Here is a 23,557-nt window from a genome sequence, read left to right as displayed (position 1 = left end):
GGTGAAGCAGCCTGACAGGATGCTCTCAATTGTGCATTTGTAAAGGTTTGTGAGGGTCTTAGGGGCCAAGCTGAATTTCTTCAGCCTCCTGAGAATGAAGTGCTAACTTGAAGCTTTTCACCTTCTCCACTACTGTCCCGTCGATGTGGATGGGGGCGTGCTCCCTCTGCTGTTTCCTGAAGTCCACGATCAGGTCCTTTGTTTTGTTGAGGGAGAAGTTATTTTCCTGTCACCACCCGGCCAGGGCCTTCACCTCTCTATAGGCTGTCTTGTAATTGTTGGTAATCAGGCCTACAACTGTCGTCTGCAACTGTTGTGTCGTCTGGGTGAACAGGGAGTACAGGAGGGGACCCCTGTGTTGAGGATCAGCGAAGTGGAGATGTTGTTTCCTACCTCCTACAACAGGGGGTGGCCCTTCAGGAAGTCCAGGACCCAGTTGCACAGGGCGGGGTTCAGACCCAGGGCCTCGAGTTTAATGATGAGCTTAGGGGGTATTATGGTGTTGAATGCTGAGCTATAGTCCATGAACAGCATTCTTACATAGGTATTCCTCTTGTCCAGATGGGATAGGGCAGTGTGATGGCGATTGCATCGTCTGTGGATCTATTGGGGCGGTATGCAAATTGAAGTGAATCTAGGGTGTCTGGTAAGGTAGAGATGATATGGTCCCTAACTAGCCTGTCAAAGCACTTCATGATGAAAGAAGTGACTGCTACGAGGTGGGGCGATAGTCATTTCGTTCAGTTACCTTTGCTTTCTTGGGTACATGAACAATGGTGGACATTGTGAAGCAAGTGGGATCATCAGACTGGGATAGGGAGAGATTGAATATGTCCGTAAACACACGAGCCAGCTGGTCTGCGCATGCTCTGAGGACGTGCCTAGGGATGCCGTTTGGGCCAGCAGCCTTGCGAGGGTTAACCCGTTTTGAATGTCTTATTCACGTCGGCCACTGAGAACGAGAGACCACAGTCCTTGGGAGCAGGTTGCGTCGGTGGCACTGTGTGGGCGAAGAAGGTGTTTATCTTGTCTGGGAGAAAGACATTTGTTTTCCCATGACGTGGCTGGTTTTCCCTTTGTAATCCATGATTGTCTGTAGACCCTGCCACATACGTCTTGTTTGAGCCGTTGAATTGCCTCACTTTCTCTGTACTGAGGTTTTTCCTGTTTGATTGCCTTACGGAGGGAATCACTACACTGTTTGTATTTTACCATATTCCCAGTCACCTTGCCATGGTTTAATGTGGTGGTTCGCACTTTCAGTTTTGCGCAAATGCTGACATCTATCCACAGTTTCTGATTTGGGTAGGTTTTAATAGTCAGTGGGAACAACATCCGCTATACAGTTGGTGATGAATTCAGTCACCGTGTCAAAGTTATTCTCATAGGCTACCCGGAACATATCCCAGTCCGCGAGATCAAAACCAGCTGCAAGCATTGATTCCGATTGGTCAGACCAGTGTTGAATAGACCTGAGCATGGGTACTTCCTGTTTGATTTTCTGCTTAATAGGAAGGGAAGAGCAAAATGGAGTCATGATCTGATTTGCCGACGGGAGTTTGGGGGACGGCCTTGTAGGCATCCCGGAAGTTGGAGTAGCACTGGTAGAGTGTTTTAGCAGTGCGAGTACTACAGTCAATGTGTTGATAGAACTTTGGTATGATGTAGACAAAATATCTCAGACTACCCATGATGAGCCATCAGCCAGGAGCTGTTGACGATACCTTTTTATAAGGATTAAACACTGTATTTATCAAGCGCCTCAGAGTGGGAGTGCTAGTCTATGACAAGGTCCCACCTGTCCATTTAATGTTGTTTATTATGATCTAAAATGCTAAACTGATTCTAGATCAGCACTTCTATCCTAAGATGGGCCTTGACCCCAAAGATAGATCGAGTGAGTTTATGTGACTATCGTTTAGGTATATTAGTGACTCGAGGTGGAACTCCTTAACTGAGAGGAGAGTCCCTACTTTAAACAGACCCTGTGAGGGTTGGTGATGCATTAGCACATTCCATTCACAGTAGACACTTGTGAGCAAGAGAGAGAGTTTGAATATCATGTCTCCCTCTACTGCTCTGTTACTCTTTATTCTTGGCTTGTGTTTGCCATTGTCTCTCCAATGGCTCCATTTAAACGGTGTGTGGGAAATCATAATAATCATAGCATATTTTGAATAGCTTAGCGGTATAGACCCATGAAAAAGGTCTAGCTATTGGATTTTATCCAGTATGCCAGGGTTGGTTGCAGTCATTTCACGTTTTTGAAAATGGGTGCACTTTTTTTTTTCAATTATCAATTTTTTCCCCCGTTGTATTTCCAGAATTGATGACTGAAATTTGAATTGACCCCGACTGTCTCCGACACAGGTCTGGTGTTTAACAACTCTATTGATTCCACTAAATGACTCGCATTCAGACTTAAAAAACAAACAAATAAAACCAATTCGCTTTGTACCGAACCCTCACCAAACTCCTGAGTGTTTGTATTTACTTCCTACAGTTGCCACTGATGGGTTTGATTTAATTATTAACTCGCTGTTGATGCTACGAAGAAATTAACTTTCTATGGATGCTAAAAGAGGTCTTTGTTTTCTCTGGAAATGTTGTTCAATATTCATGTAACATTCAAACTACCAACATACAGCCTTCATTAAGTATTCACACACATTGACTTTCTCCACATTTTGTTGTGTTACAGCCTGAATTTAAAATGGATTAAATGTAGATTTTGTGTCACTGATCATGTCAAAGTGGAATTATGTTTTTTGAATTGTTTACAAATTAATTTAAAATGAAAAGCTGAAATGTCTCGACTCTAAGTATTCAACCCCGTTGTTATGGCAAGTCTAAATAGGTACAGGAGTTAAAATGTGCTTAACAAGTCACATCAATTCCATGGAATCATTTTGTGTGTAATACTAGTGTTTAATGATTTTTTTTTTGAGAATGACTACCTCATCTCTGTATCCCATACATAGTTATCACATACAAAGGTCTCTGTCGAGCAGTGAATTGTAAACGCAGATTCAACCACAAAGACCCAGGATGTTTTCCAATGCCCCGCAAAAAAGGGCACCCATTGTTAGATGGGTAAAAAAAAAAACAGACATTGAATATCCCTTTGAGCATGGTGAAGTTTTTAATTGCACTTTGGATGGTGTATCAATTCACCCAGTCACTACAAAGATACAGCTGTCCTTTCTAACTCAGTTGCCAAAGAGGAAGGAAACTGCTCAGCGATTTTCACCATGAGGCCGATGGTGACTTTTAAATACTTAAAGAATTTAATGGCTGTGATAGGAGAAAACTGAGGATGGATCAACATTGTAGTTAGTCCACAATTGACAGAGCGAAAAGGAAGCCCATAGAGAATATAAAATATTCCTAAACATGCATCCTGTATGCAACAAGGTACTAAAGTAATAATGTGATAAGCAATTCACTGTTTGTCCTGAAATATGAGATATTACGGTGTCTTCAGAAAGTATTCTGACCCTTTGTTACAACCTTGTTCTAAAATGGATTACTTAAAAATAAAAAAAATCCTCAGCAGTCTACACACAATACCTCATAATGACATACAGTAACAAAAAATAGTTTTTAGAAATGTATGCAAATGTATTAGAAATAAAAAAAACGCATACCTTATTTACTTAAGTATTCAAACCCTTTGCTATGAAACACCAACATTGAGCTCCGGTGCATCCTGTTTCCATTGATCATCTTTGATGTGAATGTGTGAATTCAAATGTTAGGCCTGTGCCTTTCCAAATCATGTCCTGTCTATGTAAGGTCCTACAGTTGACAGTGCAGGTCAGAGCAAAAAAAGGTGAGAGACAGGACAGGATTGTGTCGCGGCACAGATGGGGAAGGGTACCAAAACATTCCTGCAGTATTGACTGTCTGCAAGAACACCGTGGCCTCCATTATTCTTAAATGGAAGAAGTTTGGAACCACCAGGACTCTTCCTAGTGTTGGCCGCCTGGCCAAACTGAGCAATCAGGGGAGAAGGGCCTTGGTCAGGGAGGTGACCAAGAACCCGATGGTCACTCTGACAGAGCTCCAGAGTTCCTCTGTGGCGATGGGAGAACCTTCTGGAAGGACAACAATCTCTGCAGCACTCCACCAAGCAGGCCTTTATGGTAGAGAAGCCAGACAGAAACCACTCCTTAGTAAAAGGCACATGACAGCCTGCTTGGAGTTTGCCAAAAAGGTACCAAAAGACTCAGACCATGAGAAACTAGATTCTCTGGTGTGATGAAACAAAGATTGAACTCTTTGGCCTGAATGCCAAGAGACCCTGATACCGTCCCTATGGTGATGAACAGAGAAAAGTACAGAGATCCTTGATGAAAACCTGCTTCAGAGCACAGGGTGGCTACTTTCAAAAATATCAAATCTAACACTTTTTTTGGTTACTACATGATTCCACATGTGTTATTTCATAGTTGTGATGTCTTCACTATTATTCTACAATGTATAAAATAGTAAAAATAAAGAAAAACCTTTGAATGAGTAGGTGTGTCCTAACTTTTGACTGGTATTGTATGTAAATTAGATTTTTATCATTTTCAGTAAATTTGCCAACATTTCTAAACATGTTTTCACTTTGTCATTATGGGATATTGTGTGTAGATGGGTGAAAAAAATCAATTGAGTCCATTTTGTATTCAGGCTGTAACACAACAAAATGTAGAATAAGTCAAGGTATGAATTCTTCCTGAAGGAACTATGCTCACTACATTGCAACCCTGAAGTTTGAGTCACGCATTTAGGGAGCATAAAGGTGAACTCATATCTAAACTGCTGGTGTTATTTTTATTGTTTACTTAATTATTAGTCTGCTGACTTCCAACCATTGTACATAATGAGGATAACTCATAGACTGACTCAAGCCACTGAGTGTGACGGTGACCCCGGCAGCCCGGCACTAGGGAAATGTGCTGGGACATATGACAGTGGGGGACCCCCAAAGGGATTCTCACCAAGCGCGTCACAGATGATTAGTCTGGGTCCATGTGGCTTTAGCGCCATAGTATTGACTATTTACACCCGCTTACTTTATCGACCATAGGAAAACAGAGGTGGCGGGTTGGAGAGAGAATTTAGGAGGGGTCAACTCTTCGATTAGGGGTGTGTGTGTAAAAGTCATGTTTGTTTGTCTAATTAGACTGAAAGCCGTGCTTGCTGCTTTAATGAGATATGAGAAGGGATTGGTTTTCACTGGCATCAGTTGAGTCAGAGAAACATTCAAGGGATGGAGCAATCAAGTCTAACTTTATTTGCCACATATGCGGAATACAACAAGTGTGTACCTTACCTTGAAATACTAACTTACAAGCCCTTAACCAACAGTGCAGTTCATGAAAGAGTTAAGAACATATTTACCAAATAAACTAAAGTAAGGATGAAGTGACTATGTATAGATGATAAACAGCGAGTAGCAGCAGTTTACAAAACAAATGGGGAGGGGTGTCAGTGTTTGTGTGTAAGCTCTGGTTTGTTGTGTGGCCTGTTATGCGGCAGTTGGTCTGCGTGGCTGTTTGTGACTTATAGAACAGCTTGTCTTTGAGGCTGTATGAGTGGCCCTCATGGGCCTCCTATTCTACACTATATCCTCTATTGTTAGACTTTCCCTTTGATATTTGGGGGGGACTGTGTGAAAGAGGAGAAAAATGTAGACATTCACTGGTATGCCTGACTGCACTGTAGGGACCAGTCTGCCAGACCTGTGCGTGCCTGTCCTTTAGAAATGCCCTACTGTGTGTAGATGTAAACATAACTCTGTGTGAACATCACACATACACTATATATACAGAAGTATGTGGACACCCCTTCAAATTAGTTGATTTGGCTATTTCAGCCACACCCGTTGCTGACAGGTGTATAAAATCGAGCACACAGCCATAAAGTATCCATAGACAAAAAATTGCAGTAGAATGGCCTTACTGAAGAGTTCAGTGACTTTTAATGTGGCACCGTCGTAGGATGCCTGCTTTCCAATAAGTCAGTCAAATTTTCGCCCTGCTAGAGCTGCCCCAGTCAACTGTAAGTGTTATTATGTTGAAGTGGAAACTTCTAGGAGCAACAACGGCTTAGCCGTGAAGTGGTAGGCTACACAAGCTCACAGAATGGGACAGCCGAATGCGCATAGGGCATAGAAGTCGTCTGTCCTCTGCAACACTCACTACCGAGTTCTAAACTGCCTCTGGAAGTAACGTAAGCATAATAACTGTTCGTCGGAAGCTTAATGAAATTGGTTTCCATGGCAGAGCAGCCACACACAAGCCTAAGATCACAATGCGTAATGCCAAGTTTCTGCTGGAGTGGTGTAAAGCTCGCCGCCATTGAACTCTGGAGCAGTGGAAACACGTTCTCTGGAGTGATGAATCACGCTTCACCGTTTGGCAGTCCGACAGACGAATCTGGATTTGGCGGATGCCAGGAGAACGCTACCTGCCCAAATGCATAGTGCCAAATGTAAAGTTTGGTGGACGAGCAATAATGGTCTGTGGCTTTTTTTAATGTTTCTGGCTAGGCCCCTTAGTTCAAGTCAAGGGGAACTCTTAATGCTACAGCGTACAACTACATTCTATATGATTCTGTGCTTCCAACTTTGCGGCAACAGTTTGTGGATGGCCCTTTCCCCGTCCACAAAGCGGTGTCCATACAGAAATGTTTTTTTGCGATCAGTGTGGAAGAACATGATTGGCCTGCAAAGAGCCCTGACCTCAACCGTTGGAATGAATTGGAATGGCGACTGCGAGCCAGGCCTAATCGCCCAACAACAGTGCCGACCTCACTAACGCTCTTGTGGCTGAATGGAAGCAAGTCCCCGCAGTTATGTTCCAACATTTAGTGGAAACCCTTCCCAGAAGAGTGCTCCACTCTTGAACATTGGAACATATCTGCTCTTATACAGTAGCAGCGAAGGGGGGACCCAAAAATAATACGGATGATTTTGGAATGAGATGTTCAACAAGCAGGTGTCCATACTTCTGGTCATGTAGCGTATTAGCTGGATGCTTCAAAAACATTGCGTCTGGATTATTGTGTGTGTTAAAGTATTTTAACTCAACATACCCAGTGTGTTTTTGTGAATATTTAAACCTATTTATTTTGTAGTTATTCGTCCTGGTAATAAATGTCTCATGGGAATTGAAATGGGATACCGCTTCTCTGTACAATTGATCCTTTGTTTTTCTTGTTGATATGGGGAGGGGAGGAGGGAGTACCTGTCAGAATCTGAGTTCTGGAATCCTTATCTACAACCTGCCTAGACCCTATCCCAGATCCACACAGTCTATAGTGACAACGCAACTATCCCTGGACAATTCTAGATGATGCATACAGTATATCCACATCACCTGAGCTAACTTCAGTGTACACTACGTTACAACACCATGGGGTACGGAAACATGTCTTTCATTCTAGGATATACAGTACCAGTCAAACGTTTGGATACACCTACTTTTTTTCTACATTGAGTTGGTCCGTGGAGTGAAGTAAAAGCAGCCAACAAGTGGTCAGCATATGTGGGAACTCCTTCAAGACTGTTGGAAAAGCGTGCAAGGCTGTCATCAAGGCAAACGGTGGCTATTTTGAAAAATCTCAAATATAAAATAAATGTTGATTTGTTTAACACTTTTTTTTTTTGCTTACTTTGTGACTCCATATGTTATTTCATAGTTATTGTTGTTGTTATTGTTGTTATTATTGTTATTATTTATTATTATTATTATACAATGTAGAAAATAGTTACAATAAAGAAAAACCCTTGAATGAGTAGGTGTGTCCAAACTTTTGACTGGTACTGTGTATATCTAGCCAGCAGGAGAGAGAAAAGACAGAGCGATAGAGTGACTGGGGCACACAACACAGGAGGGAGTTAATGTTTATGATAATGTTCAGCATCTGTGTGCTGGTAGTTAACCATTAGAGCCATTGCCTGGTTCTCTCTGTCCTCCCAGACCTTTGATCTAGTATAGAGTCTTGTCCCTGCTCTGAGCCATGCTCAGGTATGTCCCACAGCAGCACGGTCACCATGAGTAAGCCTGTAAGGAATTCAGAAAGCCCTTTCATGAAATAGAGACAGGAGTCTATGCTTCCATTTACTCCACATGAGGAATAATACCAGGGAAGGGCAGAGGAAACCACTGAAACAAGTCTAGTGAAAGGAGGGAGTGGCTCTAAGATAAGGGAAGCATTGGGCTTAGAGAAACACAATCTCTTTTGCATAACTACAGTAAAGTCTGCAGTATAATGTCAGTAATGAATTATACTTCCACCATGATAATGATTGTCAGTAAGCATTTATGGGATGATATTGGAACCCGTCTGCACTGATGTGATATTGATATGGTTGGTTCTATTACATATGTTTTCCCCCTCTCTTTTTGCAGAGGAAGCAGACTACTCCGCGTTTGGTACGGACTCTCTGACCCGTCCTAAGAAGACTGTCCTAGCTGCCGTGTTACTGCGGCCTGATGCCAACCGGAAGAAGCCCCCTGTGATCATTAGCCTGCCCAGGGACTTCAGGCCTGTCTCCTCCATCATCGACGTGGACATCCTCCCTGAGACACACCGCCGGGTGCGCCTCTACAAGCATGGCCAGGAGAAACCATTGGGTTTCTACATCCGCGACGGCTCCAGCGTCCGGGTCACACCCCAGGGTCTGGAGAAGGTTCCTGGGATCTTCATCTCCCGCATGGTGCCTGGGGGCCTAGCTGAGAGCACTGGCCTGCTGGCCGTCAACGACGAGGTGCTTGAAGTCAACGGCATCGAGGTTCAAGGCAAGTCTCTGGACCAGGTGACTGACATGATGATCGCCAACAGCCACAACCTCATTGTGACGGTGAAGCCAGCCAACCAGCGCAACAACATCATACGGAGCAGTGGCGGAGGGGGTGGGGCGGCTTCTGGGAGTTCGGGTCGCTCTTCTGACAGCGGCGCAAGTTTCTACGGTTATTTCACCCCTGGTGCTGCCATAGTGACGACCCCAGCACACATCATCCAGAACTTCCACCCAGAGGAGCTAGAAAGTGATGAGGATGATGAGGACCTGGTGATCGAGGCAGACGGGGAGGCCTTGCCCATCCCACGGGCAGCCTCGGCCAGCTGCAGCATGCCCTCCCTGCCCCGCTACGAGCCCCACCTGAACCTCCGCTCCACAGCCAACGGAGACCTGGCCTCCAGCACCGGTTCACTGAGCACGGTCAGCACGCCCGACAGGGGCCTAGAAGGAAGGAGCCTTGAGGAGGACGGCACACTCATCACACTGTAGACACATACACTCTTCATACTTGCACAATAATTACAGCACGCACACATTCATACTTAAATAGTTTTACTCTCGCTCTTATATGCAAAAACATAGTCTTGCACATACATTCAGATACCTTCATGCATACACAAAGAAGACAAACGCCAAGACCTACGCATGCGTGCCATAGTATCGCCACAGCCCTCCCCACACTGTGACCTACAGACACATTAATTACACATGGTGTTTGTGTGGAAGGGGAAACTCCTGATTCAAAACCACAAAAAGCACTTGTTTCTATTTTGGGAGGGGGAGACCGTTTCTATATTCTTCCTCTTGATGGCAGGAATGAGATGGTATTCTCAGTTTTTTGTTTTTGTTTTTTCAATTTTGTGAACTGTACGAAAGTACTGATTTTAATGAAAGAAGGGGGAAAATGAATGCACATGTATGCTCTGACCTCTCCCTAGCTATTCTACCCTGGCTTGTTAGATAGAGGAGACTGTGTCTTGAGCACATTTGACAATCTGCTTTTGCCTGGTCACTTTGTAAATGACAACAAGCCCTCTCCTAGGTGATTACAGCATGTGGGAACTGAAGTAATGGCTTCCATCCTACCTGTTACCATAGTAACCAACAAAGAGCAGAGGTCTGCAATAATACTCTAATTTTAGTCTGATGGGGAAAAAACAAATATGGGCTTTGTGTGGATCCGAACAGGGTTAACCACTATTCCTATGTTTTTTCCCACACGCTTTTAATGTTGATAATCATTAAAAACCAACTAGAAGCAATTATGCGAAGCAACTGGACTTTCGAAAATCTTTAAGGTTTAATGCTGTTTTATTTCAATCAAATAATTTACTGTATGATTTTTTTATTTAGTGGAAAATAAGTGTACCGCAACATACAATATTGGAATTCTAAGGACCCATGGGTAAGGACCATATCTCTACATTACTGTCGTCGGTAATAATTCAGGATGTCGTTGTGTGGGGTGAGGAAGATCCATCTTTCTTGTTTTTTGTTTTTATTGAACTTTTCTTTCATCATGACAAGGGCTATTTCCCCACTTTGTCTATAAAGCGTGACAGTATGTGATTGTATATGTGATTCTCTGATTTCTCTGACCATGACTCTTCACGCATCTCAGTATGTTCCTCATGTTCTCTCTTTTTTTCATCTGTCCATGTTTTGTATGGGTGGAAGTACATGTAACCGATAGGGTGGACTTTCTTACAGTTTTCCATCTCGAAGTTCACTTCGATGTGGCCTGAATCATTCATGTTTGAACAGTGCCCTCACTTCATATACAGTATTTGTCCCTATTTCAAAGAATGTAATACTGGTATAGATTGCACATGAATAACTGGACTGTGACTGATGTTACATAACTTAGAGCTAAGACACTAATGCCCCAAGAGAGGAGTCTCTGTGTTTGCACCTTGTGTTTGAGTAAGGTGGAGTTCGTCTAGTGCTACGCATTGAATAACTTGGATCAGGTGAGGGGAGTGCGTATTATCACCTGTTCCTGGTCACATGTCTGTCACCTGATGTCTGTACCTGTGGTTGTTCAGGAAGGTCAACACCAGCAAGGTGATTTTAGAATGCCGGTAGCATCGATCCAACAGACTTGCCCAAAACACGAGACAGTTTCTCACCGGACCATAGCTGTGGGAAGTTGGGGTACTGAAGGTGCTGCAGTACCCCTGCCCGCAAGCTACTTCCCGCGGCTATGCACCAAACTACAAATGCTTAACGTGAAACTTATCAGGCGAGTACTGCAGAATGTCTTCATTCCGATAGATTGTAGTTTAATTCTCTGTGATCAGTTGCCATTGAGCTGTTGTGAAGTATATTTGGGAATTAACACTAAGGCTGTACTCAACATGTAAACAGTAATAGAAGCTAACATACTCCTTTGAGAGCAGATGGGGCACTGATGTGCATCATTTCTCATTGATTTTGGCTTTTGCTAGGGAAACTAAATGTACTGGGAACAGTTGCCTTACTCCCCTCTAACCCCCTCTATTGAGCTGGACTGCAGTCTTGTCTTACCTGTAGAAATACCTAATGAGAATCATAAACACTGGATCTGTGATCAAACATCTGCTCAGAGCAGGGTATGTGAACTGAACTTCCACTCCCTATCATACTGACTCATTGACACTGTGGTACTACTCAATTCTCTGTTATGGTACACACGGTGTTGACAAGTTGAGATTTGCTTTGTCTCTCATTCCAAACAGTTCTGTAACAGTCAAAGCATGACGAGTGACATTTTGAATGGCTGAATTTTAGAAATCTGTTTAATTTATTTTTGTTTTAACTACACAGGGCATTGGGATTGTAACCACGGCTATTTATTTTGTAATCATGTTTCAGCATAGCAATGAAAAGTCATATGTTTTCATTTGTGTAACTGATCCACTATGTTAATTCATGGTTGAAGTTCATGATCTCATCTATTCCTGGTAGGTACTTCTTCTTGTCCTATTAAAAGTAGTTTGATTCAAATGTTTTTCTGTACAAGCAGTTTATACTGTGACTTTATTCCTGGATAAACCCTGTATTTCAGAGAATACACAACAGGCTTCAGAATTATATTGTTTTGTGTCAGTTCCTTTTTTTTTTAAGATAATGAGCAAGGATTTCTGCTTGCTAGATAAATCCTAAGGTATAGATTTGTACTGAACATTTTCAGTATTTTCTTATTAATGCTATATGATGTACATTTTTATCACATTTAATGAAAATGTTTTAAAGTAGTAAAGAAATGTATGAATAGATGCACATGTATAATTATTCATTCCATGAGCTGGAAAAAATAAACTAATATGTAGCAATCATTGACTATATGTTTTGTTTATTTCCCTTCATTTAAAATGCTGGTTTTTGTAATAATAAAAATGTAAATATTTCATGAGCCAAAAGTAACAAAATGCTGAGGATCATATCATGTGCAAGTGCTCCCATCATATCTTGTCATGTTCCAGACTTGGGACCATTGGCTTGGGCACAATTGAAACATAGTAGCGAAGATGCTGGTAACGCATTCAGTTGTACCAAGGACGAGGTATCAGCCTTTCCCTTTCCATCATGTTTCTATAAAACAATACTTTTTTTTAACCTAACTCCAGATATTTTTGGGCCACACTGCTGCTTTCAGAAGAATCCAAATCAATTCAACCTAATACTAACGAGTCACGTCGGGGTTAAAATATTATCTATAAGAAATATGTATAAAACCCTAATCAGCATGACGCATATAAGGTTTTGTTGGGAAACTGAAGGGGATCATTCGATCCAGTGGAGGGGGCCAAAGCGTCAAAATCAGTTTAGAATCACGTGACGTGTAAACAACATGGCGACTCAGTGCTGAGGTAGCAGCCCCAACAAACTCGGTGGATTGACACACCGATAGCCTGGTTTAGTTAGCATTTCTCTCGCCTGCAACTACGCATGGTCAGGCCAGAGATGCCGGCCTGAGAGAGCAGCAGTTTTATCAAAAGATGCAACAGCAACAACGTCTTGCTCAACAACAACACCAGAAGCAGACGGAAAGCACAAAAACCAAGAGCATGTTTCTGTCTAGGGCGCTGGAAAAAATCCTGTCGGATAAGGAGGTGAAGCGGAGCCAGCACAGCCAGCTGCGTAAAGCATGCCAAGTGGCTCTTGGTGCGTGAGTTAAATATTTTTATTGGTGGACGTTGCATCCTTAGTGTTGTTATTTCTTCAACGTAATATTTTAGCTACCTAACGTTAGCCCTTCCGGGCTAACTAGTTAATTTTGTTTGTTAGCGAGCTAGCTATGGCGTTCAATGGCCTCCTGTCAAGTTAGCAAGCTTGCTAGCCAGTTCGATTAGCCAGATTGGTGGCTAGATAGCTACCAACACAACGCAGCATAATGTTCAATGCTTCCAGTCTTTGAAAACTAGTTAATGATCGTGGAGCCTTGTCATATATCTGACTGCATGTGAACACTAGGCTATTATATTCAGTCAAATGCTATGTCTTCAGTTTGCAATATCATCCATGTCAACTTTGACAGCTAGCTAGTTGGCTAACGAGTTAGCTTGCTACCTAGCCATTGGACCAATCATTGTACAGTACGTAGCACTGTCACCTTCAGTCAGCTGGCAATTTACTTCAATCAGGATATTCTGACGTCTATTTTCCACTGAGCAGTGGAGGGATAGTTTTACACTCCCACGCATTGCTCTTGTGCTGTTTTTTAAAATATATATCAATACTGCTAAATGGTAAACATGTTGGAGACATGGCAGCTGTAAATTTTGACTGTTAATGAATACACATGTGTATTTTACTTTAGTTGAATGTTCATTTTTACTGCTAGTTCAGAACGGCATAGTTGCTGTTGTCCAAAAAAAACACGAGGTTATTGAGCAGGGTTTAACCCTGTGATGTGTGTAAACCCATCATTGGTCTAATCTAGAAGAATTTCTAGCTAGATGTTTTAAGCTACCAGAAATTCCAGTTCAGTGATAGCATACTTCCGGGAACTTCGAAGCCTATTGTCTCTCCCTCACTTATTTTGAGATGGAAATAAGAGGCAAACAAGTTTGTGCTTTGACCCGGTCCTGCACTACATTATTTATGATTCATGGCAGGTAGACAAGCAATGGTTTCCTATTCACCACTTAGATTCCAGGCGACACATTGTCACAGACGGGTAACCCCATACTGAAGTAGCTCCAGATTCATCAGGTGGGTAAATGTTGACTTTGCTCCCTTTAAGTGAATCTCACCATATTTACATTACCCAGCCCATTCATAGACTATCATATTTGGCACACTATACAGTTTACTTAGACTCTAGTTTATTCATGGCATACTTGTTGTTGGCATAGATGTTGCTTTTATCCTGGTTTGGAGTGGTGGTGGGAGAACCTGCCTGCCTATCACCGCTACACTTCATTGCCGAAGTTCTTTGTTATAATGAGCATTGTTAATCTGATAACATGCTATAATAAGAATGCCACAATGAATCCTTATCCTCTGACAAATATTAGCCGCTCTTTTTCACAAACTGAGTGGCCAATGGACTGGTTCTCCCTAGTTTGTGTATGCACACATGCCATCGAGCAATTAGGCTAAATGTCCTAGGGGGGGTTCCACTTCCAACAGACACTGTCTGGCACCATAGTTTGTTCATTTGCACTTTACTGCACTGTAATGTATTCTAGGTTGTGACATTTAGACATGCACAAGTTGTATATCCTGATTATACGTATTCTAAAGGGGAGATGAGTGACTGGAGGTGTCCAGTGGTGCAATAATTATAATGCTGCTTCCACAGATAATGGAATGTTTATGGATCCCAGATGAGCCTTGGGAGATTCAGGGCATCTTTTTCTCCCCTTTCGGATTAAGCAGTTTTCAGACCCCCCCCCCCCCCCAACTTTTGTGTGTCAGCAGTTGCCAAGAATATCAGTATGTGGAGTCCTTGGGTATAGCAGCAGTTGGTCGTCTGGATGTGTGTGATGCAGCCGTTGATCACATCTGGCCTTGTATGCTAATGCGGAGGCCTAATACATAAGCAAAATTGTGACATTGGGTGGTGCATTTAGGCCTGTTTCGACAGAGCTATTATGAGCACAGGCCCTTGTGTCACAACTTTGGACAGATCAATGTCAAGGGGATACGATTGTGTCTGGTCATTAGCTAGAGGTTTATGGGTTTTGCGGTGGAGTGTAGGCCTACTTTAATTTCAGTTCGCATAACACCATAATATCAATGGTTTGAAGTCCGTTTGATTTGTTTTTGCTAATGTAACTGTATAAATGGGTATGTTGACACTCATTTCTATGCTACTGAAATGAATTGAGTCACAGAGGAGACACTTCTGAGGGGTATAGTACAAAGCAGGATCAATGAGTTGGCTAGCTAACTTTGACAAAAACAACCAGAAAGAACTGTTGATTTTCTGGTTCGTTAGGAAACCCAAACGGGTACGTGTTTTGGTTGTTGAGTCAATTATACCAGGCCTATTTCAAGCTTATCTTTCTAAAAGTTAAAATGTATTTCAGAACATGTAGGCAAGTCAGCTGGGGGAAATTCCACCATAACAGAGTGACGCTGGGACCCATTTGTTCTTTTTTTCAATGTATGCCAACCAAAAACCATTAATTGGAAAGTTTAACAAATCATGCTCAAGTCTACTTTTAACAATTGCCACTGAACATTTTACTAAAACACATTTGCTTGAGGAACAGTGCAGGAACAGTGGTTTGGTAACAGAATGACAGTAAAATATCAATGTTTTTTATGTGACCATGTTCTCCAAAAACTCTTATTTGAATCTTAATTCGTAGTAGATATGTCTGCAGAAAGAATGTGGTGTCAGCTACGATATGATCTCTTTTAGTTATTGAACTACAGTAACAGAAGTGGATCAAACCCCGGTAACAGAATGTCATCATGGGTCCTTGATCTGTACTATAAAGAAATGCATTCTTATGAATGTCATTCTCTTCATGGTGATGTATCCTGAATAGGTAGAACAATGTAATATCTTCCTTTACATGTTTGGGTATTATTCTAATAAACTCCACCCCCAAACAAGATCTGTACCATTCATAGACATCAATGTTTCACAAGTTTGCACATCACAGTCAAGGAAAGTTGAGTACAGTCCAGTAGAGTATATTACATTCCACTCTACTCTTGTACTGTATTGTACAGAATCTACTGAACTTTACTACTTTTATTTACTGTACTGTGCTCTACTGCAGTGGGGTCACAAACTGTGGGGTGGCACAATTTGGAATTACCAACACATTGTTACAAGAAGTGACACAGTCAGTCTTTTATCAACTCTTAGCCAAGAGAGACTGGCAGGTAAGTTGGCAAAATGCTGTGAACTTTCAATAAATTCCTTGTTTTCCTGAAGTCCCAGTTGGAGATTTCCCAGAATAAGCAGCAAATCTGTAATTCTCCAACCAGGATTTCTGGAAAACCAGTGAATTTATTGGTAGTTCCTGGAATTTTGCAACCCTACTGGCATGCATGGTATTAATATTAGACCTCTGATTACAATGAAGAGCAAAATGTGCCACTCTGTTCTGGACCAGCTGCAGTTTAACTAGGTCTTTCTTTGCAGCACTTGACCATATGACTGAACAATAATTAAGATAAACTAGAGCCTGCTGGATTTGCTTTGTGAAGTGAGGTGTCAAAAAAGCAGAGCATATCTTTATTACTGACAGACCTCTCCCCATCTTTATAACCATTGAATCTATATATTTTGACCATGACAGTTAACAGACTTTGATAACACCAAGTAATTTAGTGTCTTCATCTTGTTCTTCAGCCACACCATTCATGACCAGATTCTGCTGAGGTCCAGAATTTAAGGAAGGATTTTTACCAAATACAATGCTCTTAGGTTTAGAGATGTTCGGACCAGTTTATTACTGGCCACCCATTCCAAAACAGACCAACTCTTTGTTAAGGGTTTCAGTGACTTCATAAGCAGTGGTTTCTGATGCGTGTATGGCTGAATCATCAGCATACATGGACATGCATGCTTTGTTTAATGCCAATGGCAAGTCATTGGTAAAAATAGAAAAGAATAGAGGGCCTAGAGAGCTGCCCTACGGTACACCACACTGGGGCTCCTGAGCGGCGCAGCGGTTTAAGGCACTGCTTCTTAGTGCAAGAGGTGTCACTACAGTACCTAGTTCAAATCAAGGCTGTATCACATCCGGCCGTGATTGGGAGTCCCATAGAGCAGCGCACAATTGCCCAACTTCGTCCAGGTTTGGCTGGGATAGGCCGTCATTGTAAATAAGAATTTGTTCTTAACTGACCAGCCTAGTTAAATAAATATACAGTGGGGCAAAAAAGTATTTAGTCAGCCACCAATTGTGCAAGTTCTCCCACTTAAAAAGATGAGAGGCCTGTAATTTTCATCACATTCATAGTGGGTCAGAATGCTGTTCATCGACTACAGCTCGGCATTCAACACCATAGTACCCTCCAAGCTCGTCATCAAGCTCGAGACCCTGGGTCTCGACCCCGCCCTGTGCAACTGGGTACTGGACTTCCTGACGGGCCGCCCCCAGGTGGTGAGGGTAGGCAACAACATCTCCACCCCGCTGATCCTCAACACTGGGGCCCCACAAAGGGTGCGTTCTGAGCCCTCTCCTGTACTCCCTGTTCACCCACGACTGCGTGGCCACGCACGCCTCCAACTCATCAAGTTTGCAGACGACACAACAGTGGTAGGCTTGATTACCAACAACGACGAGACGGCCTACAGGGAGGAGGTGAGGGCCCTCGGAGTGTGGTGTCAGGAAAATAACCTCACACTCAACGTCAACAAAACTAAGGAGATGATTGTGGACTTCAGGAAACAGCAGAGGGAACACCCCCCTATCCACATCGATGGAACAGTAGTGGAGAGGGTAGCAAGTTTTAAGTTCCTCGGCATACACATCACAGACAAACTGAATTGGTCCACTCATACAGACAGCATCGTGAAGAAGGCGCAGCAGCGCCTCTTCAACCTCAGGAGGCTGAAGAAATTCGGCTTGTCACCAAAAGCACTCACAAACTTCTACAGATGCACAATTGAGAGCATCCTGGCGGGCTGTATCACCGCCTGGTACGGCAACTGCTCCGCCCACAACCGTAAGGCTCTCCAGAGGGTAGTGAGGTCTGCACAACGCATCACCGGGGGCAAACTACCTGCCCTCCAGGACACCTACACCACCCGATGTTACAGGAAGGCCATAAAGATCATCAAGGACAACAACCAACCGAGCCACTGCCTGTTCACCCCGCTATCATCCAGAAGGCGAGGTCAGTACAGGTGCATCAAAGCTGGGACCGAGAGACTGAAAAACAGCTTCTATCTCAAGGCCATCAAACTGTTAACCAGCCACCACTAACATTGAGTGGCTGCTGCCAACACACTGACTCAACTCCAGCCACTTTAATAATGGGAATTGATGGGAAATGATGTAAAATATATCACTAGCCACTTTAAACAATGCTACCTAATATAATGTTTACATACCCTACATTATTCATCTCATATGTATACGTATATACTGTACTCTATATCATCTACTGCATCCTTATGTAATACATGGATCACTAGCCACTTTAACTATGCCACTTTGTTTACATACTCATCTCATATGTATATACTGTACTCGATACCATCTACTGTATCTTGCCTATGCTGTACGTATTATGTTATATTCTTTATCCCCTTACACTGTGTATAAGACAGTAGTTTAAAAAAAAAATGTTAGTTAGATTACTTGTTGGATTATTACTGCATTGTCGGAACTAGAAGCACAAGCATTTCGCTACACTCGCATTAACATCTGCTCCAAAAAGTACCATCTTTGTTCCCATGTGCAGTTGCAAACCGTAGTCTGACTTCTTTTTATGGTGGTTTTGAAGCAGTAGATTCTTCCTTGCTGAGCGGCCTTTCAGGTTCTGTTGATATCGGACTCGTTTTACTGTGGATATAGATACTTTTGTACCTTTCTTCCAGCATCTTCACAAGGTCCTTTGCTGTTGTTCTGGGATTGAATTGCCCTTTCGCACCAAAGTACGTTCATCTGTAGGAGACAGAATGCGTCTCCTTCCTGAGCGGTATGATGTCTGTGTGGTCCCATGGTGTTTATACTTGTGTACTATTGTTTGCACAGATGAATGTGGGACCTTCAGACATTTGGAAATTGCTCCCAATGATGATCCAGACTTGTGGAGGTCTGTAATTTGTTTTTCTGCGGGTCTGGCTGATTTCTTTTGATTTTCCCATGATGTCAAGCAAAGAGGCACCGAGTTTGAAGGTAGACCTTGAAATACATCCACAGGTACACCTCCAATTGACTCAAATGATGACAATTAGCCTATCAGAAGCTTCTAAAGCCATGACATCATTTTCTGGAATTTCCCAAGCTGTTTAAATGCACAGTCAACTTAGTGTATGTAAACTTCTGAACAACTGGAATTGTGATACAGTGAATTATAAGTGAAAGATGATGGAAATCAAATTTATCAACCCATGGAGGTCTGGATTTGGAGTCACACTCAAAATTAAAGTGGAAAACCACACTACAGGCTGATCCATCTTTGATGTAATGTCCTTAACACAAGTCAAAATTAGGCTCATTAGTGTGTGTGGCCTCCACGTGCCTGTATGACCTCCCTACAACGCCTGGGCATGCTCCTGATGAGGTGGCGGATGGTCTCCTGAGGGATCTCCTCCCAGACCTGGACGAAAGCATCCGCCAACTCCTGGACAGTCTGTGGTGCAACGTGGCATTGGTGGATGGAGAGAGACTTGATGTCCCAGATGTGCTCAATTGGATTCAGGTCTGGGGAACAGGCGGGCCAGTCCATAGCATCAATGCCTTCCTCTTGCAGGAACTGCTGACACAGTCCAGCCACATGAGGTCTAGCATTGTCTTCCATTAGGAGGAACCCAGGGCCAACCGCACCAGCATATGGTCTCACAAGGGGTCTGAGGATCTCATCTCGGTATCGAATGTCAGTCAGGCTACCTCTGGCGAGCACATGGAGGGTTGTGCGGCCCCCCAAAGAAATGCCACCCCATACCATGACTGACCCACCGCCAAACCGGTCATGCTGGAGGATGTTGCAGGCAGCAGAACGTTCTCCACGGCGTCTCCAGACTGTCACATCTGTCACGTGCTCAGTGTGAACCTGCTTTCATCTGTGATGAGCACAGGGCGCCAGTGGCGAATTTGCCAATCTTGGTGTTTTCTGGCAAATGCCAAACGTCCTGCACGGTGTTGGGCTGTAAGCACAACCCCCACCTGTGGATGTCGGGCCCTCATACCACCCTCATGGAGTCTGTTTCTGACCGTTTGAGCAGACACATGCACATTTGTGGCCTGCTGGAGGTCATTTTGCAGGGCTCTGGCAGTGCTCCTCCTGCCCCTCCTTGCACAAAGGCGGAGGTAGCGGTCCTGCTGCTGGGTTGTTGCCCTCCTACGGCCTCTTCCACGTCTCCTGATGTACTGGCCTGTCTCCTGGTAGCGCCTCCATGCTCTGGACACTACGCTGACAGATACAGCAAACCTTCTTGCCACAGCTTGCATTGATGTGCCATCCTGGATGAGCTGCACTACCTGAGCCACTTGTGTGGGTTGTAGACTCCGTCTCATGCTACCACTAGAGTGAAAGCACCGCCAGCATTCAAAAGTGACCAAAACATCAGCCAGGAAGCATAGGAACTGAGAAGTGGTCTGTGGTTATCACCTGCAGAACCACTCCTTTATTGGGGGTGTCTTGCTAATTGCTTATAATTTCCACCTGTTGTCTATTCCATTTGCACAACAGCATGTGAAATGTATTGTCAATCAGTGTTGCTTCCTAAGTGGACAGTTTGATTTCACAGAAGTGTGATTGACTTGTTACATTGTGTTGTTTTAGTGTTCCCTTTATTTTTTTTGAGCAGTGTATATATAAATAAATAAACATTTCTTACCGAGCCTTTCCATAAGTCCACGCAAGTTTCTTAAGCTGTCTTTTGACTGTAATTAGAGCGATGTTGATGTTGTCGTGATGCCAGCAGATTCCAGATGGCCTTTGCCGATCGCTCATCATCATCTTCATTCATCAGTGAGTGGATGGAAATGAAATGCAACGTAAAAATGTGCAGCGTACAGTAAAGACCAGCAGTCAATTTATTTAAGCATTATTTTTAGCATTATTAGGCCTACTTTACAGTATTGTCAACTACTGTACCTGTTCATTTTCCTGTGCTATCAGGTTTGGCATAAAACAGGCATCTGATGATGGTGTTTGCGCAAAGCACTGTTCGTGACCAAAATCCCCAAGTCTACCAGTATTTTTGAAATGTCTCTCGTAGATTTTCCATTCCTCCTGAAAGCACTAATCTGCTCACTTAATAAATGAATAAAGATCCTGGTCATGGTGCTACAGTACATTGTTACAGCAAAATCAAAGTGAGGACAATCGGCCATCTGCTGTATGCTTATAGCCTATTGTAACCTGAAAGTCACACCTTGCCTCACCCCGCCCAAAACTCCACCCTTAACACAGTAACCATTCAAAAACGAGCTGTTTTTCTAAAAGAAAAATTACATTGCGACCAGAGAACAGACGAAATGGACATCGTTTTCATCAAGCCCAGCTATAAGCAAGTGATGTCTGCTAAATAATCAAGTTAGGTTTCTCCAGAAATAAAGAATTCTAAATAACAAACTGGCTTTATTTACAAATTAGTGAGTCTCACCCCATGTTCAAGAATAGCCTTTTTCTCGCTCACTCTAGGTTAAATGAAAACGAAATCTCCAAATCACCGTTACTTTTTAAACAATAAATATTATTATTATTATTAATTAAGAATGATAAAAAAAACGTAGATATAACAGCCTCTTAGATATTAATTAATAATAATCATAATCGCTTTGTTTAAAAAGTAACAATATTTGAGATTTTGTTTTCATTTAACCTAGAGTGAGCGTGAAAGGTAATTCTTGAACTTTGTAAATAAAGCCGCCAAATCATTTTATTTAGAGGATTGGATGCTTCTTTTAGATATTAATTTAGAAACCTCCAATCCTCTAAATGTAATTATTGGCAGAGAGTCATGTCATTGAAAAAAATATTTGTAGATTTACTGTAGGCCTACCATAGGCGAAATGAGCCTCACTAGTGTTGAGTAATGTGCTGTTAAAAGTGGTGTAGGTCTTATTTATTTAAAAAGCATTTAAGTTAGAAGCAACAGAATTTGAAGCAATAAGATTTCGGTGTCATTTCGCTCTGCTCCGAGACAGCATTGGGACTGGTCTTGATAAATCAATGAGATTTTTATTTTCTCTGTTTGGGAATTGGTTAGACTACAATTAGAAAATTAGGGTGCAGAAATGTTATGCTCTTAGTGTAACCTTTATTTAACTAGTCACCTGTGATAGACACCACTGTCCTCAACGGTACTCTCACCAGATTGTCTTTGTCATGGTAACAACGTAGGTTACTCTGTTACTCCTTGCAGTTCCAGACAGGGCAGGTCACGGGGAAGATTGAAACAACAACAAACAGCAGAGGTTTAGACAGCCACAAGCCCGGGACAATCCGCGGTCCCCGACACAATGGCTAACTGAGTTAGCTGTGTTCAAGCTGTGTGCTAACATAATTGCAAAAGGGTTTTCTAATGATCAATTAGCCTTTTTAAAATTCTAAACTTGTATTAGCTAACAGAACGTGTCATTGGAACACAGGAGGGATGGTTACTGATAATGAGCCTCTGTACGCCTATGTAGATATTCCATAAAAAATCTGCCGTTTCCAGCTACAATAGTCATTTACAACATTAACACTGTTTATACTGTATTTCTGATCAATTTTGTTATTTTAATGAACAAAACATTTTTATTTCAAAACCAAGGACATTTCTAAGTGACCCCAAACTTTTAAACGGTAGTGTATATACACTCTCGTACCCCACCAGAAGCCAGAATATAAGCCTGGTTTACGTCAATGTTTGTAAACATTGTAATTGTAAACAATATAAACATCAAAATATGCCTTAAACTATCATTTTGATATCTAGGATGGTCCGTCCTTGCATCCATAGCTCTGTCTATGAATTTGAGTGGTTACATTTCTCCAGGCCCATCCCTCAGCATTTTACTTAAACTGAAGCAGGGTGTACACTTTGTTTCACGGCGGGTTGTCACTTTTTAAGGTAAATGTTCGGGCAGCACTAATCTTGTTCCTTTTGTCTTCACAGATGAAATTAAAATCGAGCTTGAGAAGCAAAAGTAAGTTCCAACCCCTTTTCCTCTTTTGTATTTGGATTTCATGGGCAGGCGATTGGTTTGATACACCAATTAAGCAGTCACCACTGTTATTGGTGCTTATTATGTTTGTAATGTCCTGAGGCCTCCATGATTTAATCTGTTTTACATTAACATTTTAGTCATTTTACAGACTTTCTTATCCAGAGCAACTTAAAGTGCATAAATATTAAGGCTTTAGTTCCTGTTGTCATTTATCTTTCCTTTGGCCTGCAGAGATGGCACAGTGGTCCCGCCCCGAGCAAACTACATTGAGGCTGACAAATATGTGCTTCCTTTTGAGCTTGCCTGTCAATCTAAGTCCCCACGCATTGTCAGCACCTCGTTGGACTGCTTACAGGTATGTAGTGATGGGGGAAGAAGTTACATTGGGGTATTATTTTGGATGATACAATGCCTTTGGAAAGTATGCAGATCCCTTGTTAGGTTACAGCCTTATTCTAAAATTGATATAATA

The 23,557-nt window shown here is 42.5% G+C and overlaps 2 protein-coding genes across 3 annotated transcripts in view; both read left to right on the top strand.

The window, feature by feature from the left end:
• The window catches only part of pard6b (par-6 partitioning defective 6 homolog beta (C. elegans)), a 37,199-nt gene extending 25,085 nt beyond the window's left edge, over window positions 1-12,114 (top strand). Inside the window, exon 4 of the mRNA XM_020506304.2 lies at window positions 8,406-12,114. Within this exon, the coding sequence (XP_020361893.1) occupies window positions 8,406-9,286 (881 nt within the window). The 3' untranslated portion in view covers window positions 9,287-12,114. The remainder of the gene's footprint in view (window positions 1-8,405) is intronic.
• A 487-nt stretch (window positions 12,115-12,601) lies between these two features.
• LOC109907976 (brefeldin A-inhibited guanine nucleotide-exchange protein 2) overlaps window positions 12,602-23,557 on the top strand; it is a 34,382-nt gene continuing 23,426 nt past the window's right edge. The window contains exons 1-3 of one of the 2 annotated variants that reach the window (XM_020506301.2): window positions 12,602-12,943; window positions 23,034-23,064; window positions 23,317-23,440. In XM_020506301.2, the coding sequence (XP_020361890.1) occupies window positions 12,778-12,943; window positions 23,034-23,064; window positions 23,317-23,440 (321 nt within the window). In that variant the 5' untranslated portion in view covers window positions 12,602-12,777. The remainder of the gene's footprint in view (window positions 12,944-23,033; window positions 23,065-23,316; window positions 23,441-23,557) is intronic. The other variant, XM_020506300.2, reaches the window with a different exon arrangement.

The sequence above is a fragment of the Oncorhynchus kisutch genome, linkage group LG17, assembly GCF_002021735.2.
Source record: "Oncorhynchus kisutch isolate 150728-3 linkage group LG17, Okis_V2, whole genome shotgun sequence".
Taxonomy (NCBI): Eukaryota; Metazoa; Chordata; class Actinopteri; order Salmoniformes; family Salmonidae; genus Oncorhynchus; species Oncorhynchus kisutch.
The sequence above is the reverse complement of the archived record's forward strand: the minus strand, read 5'-3'. Positions and strand labels throughout refer to the sequence as shown.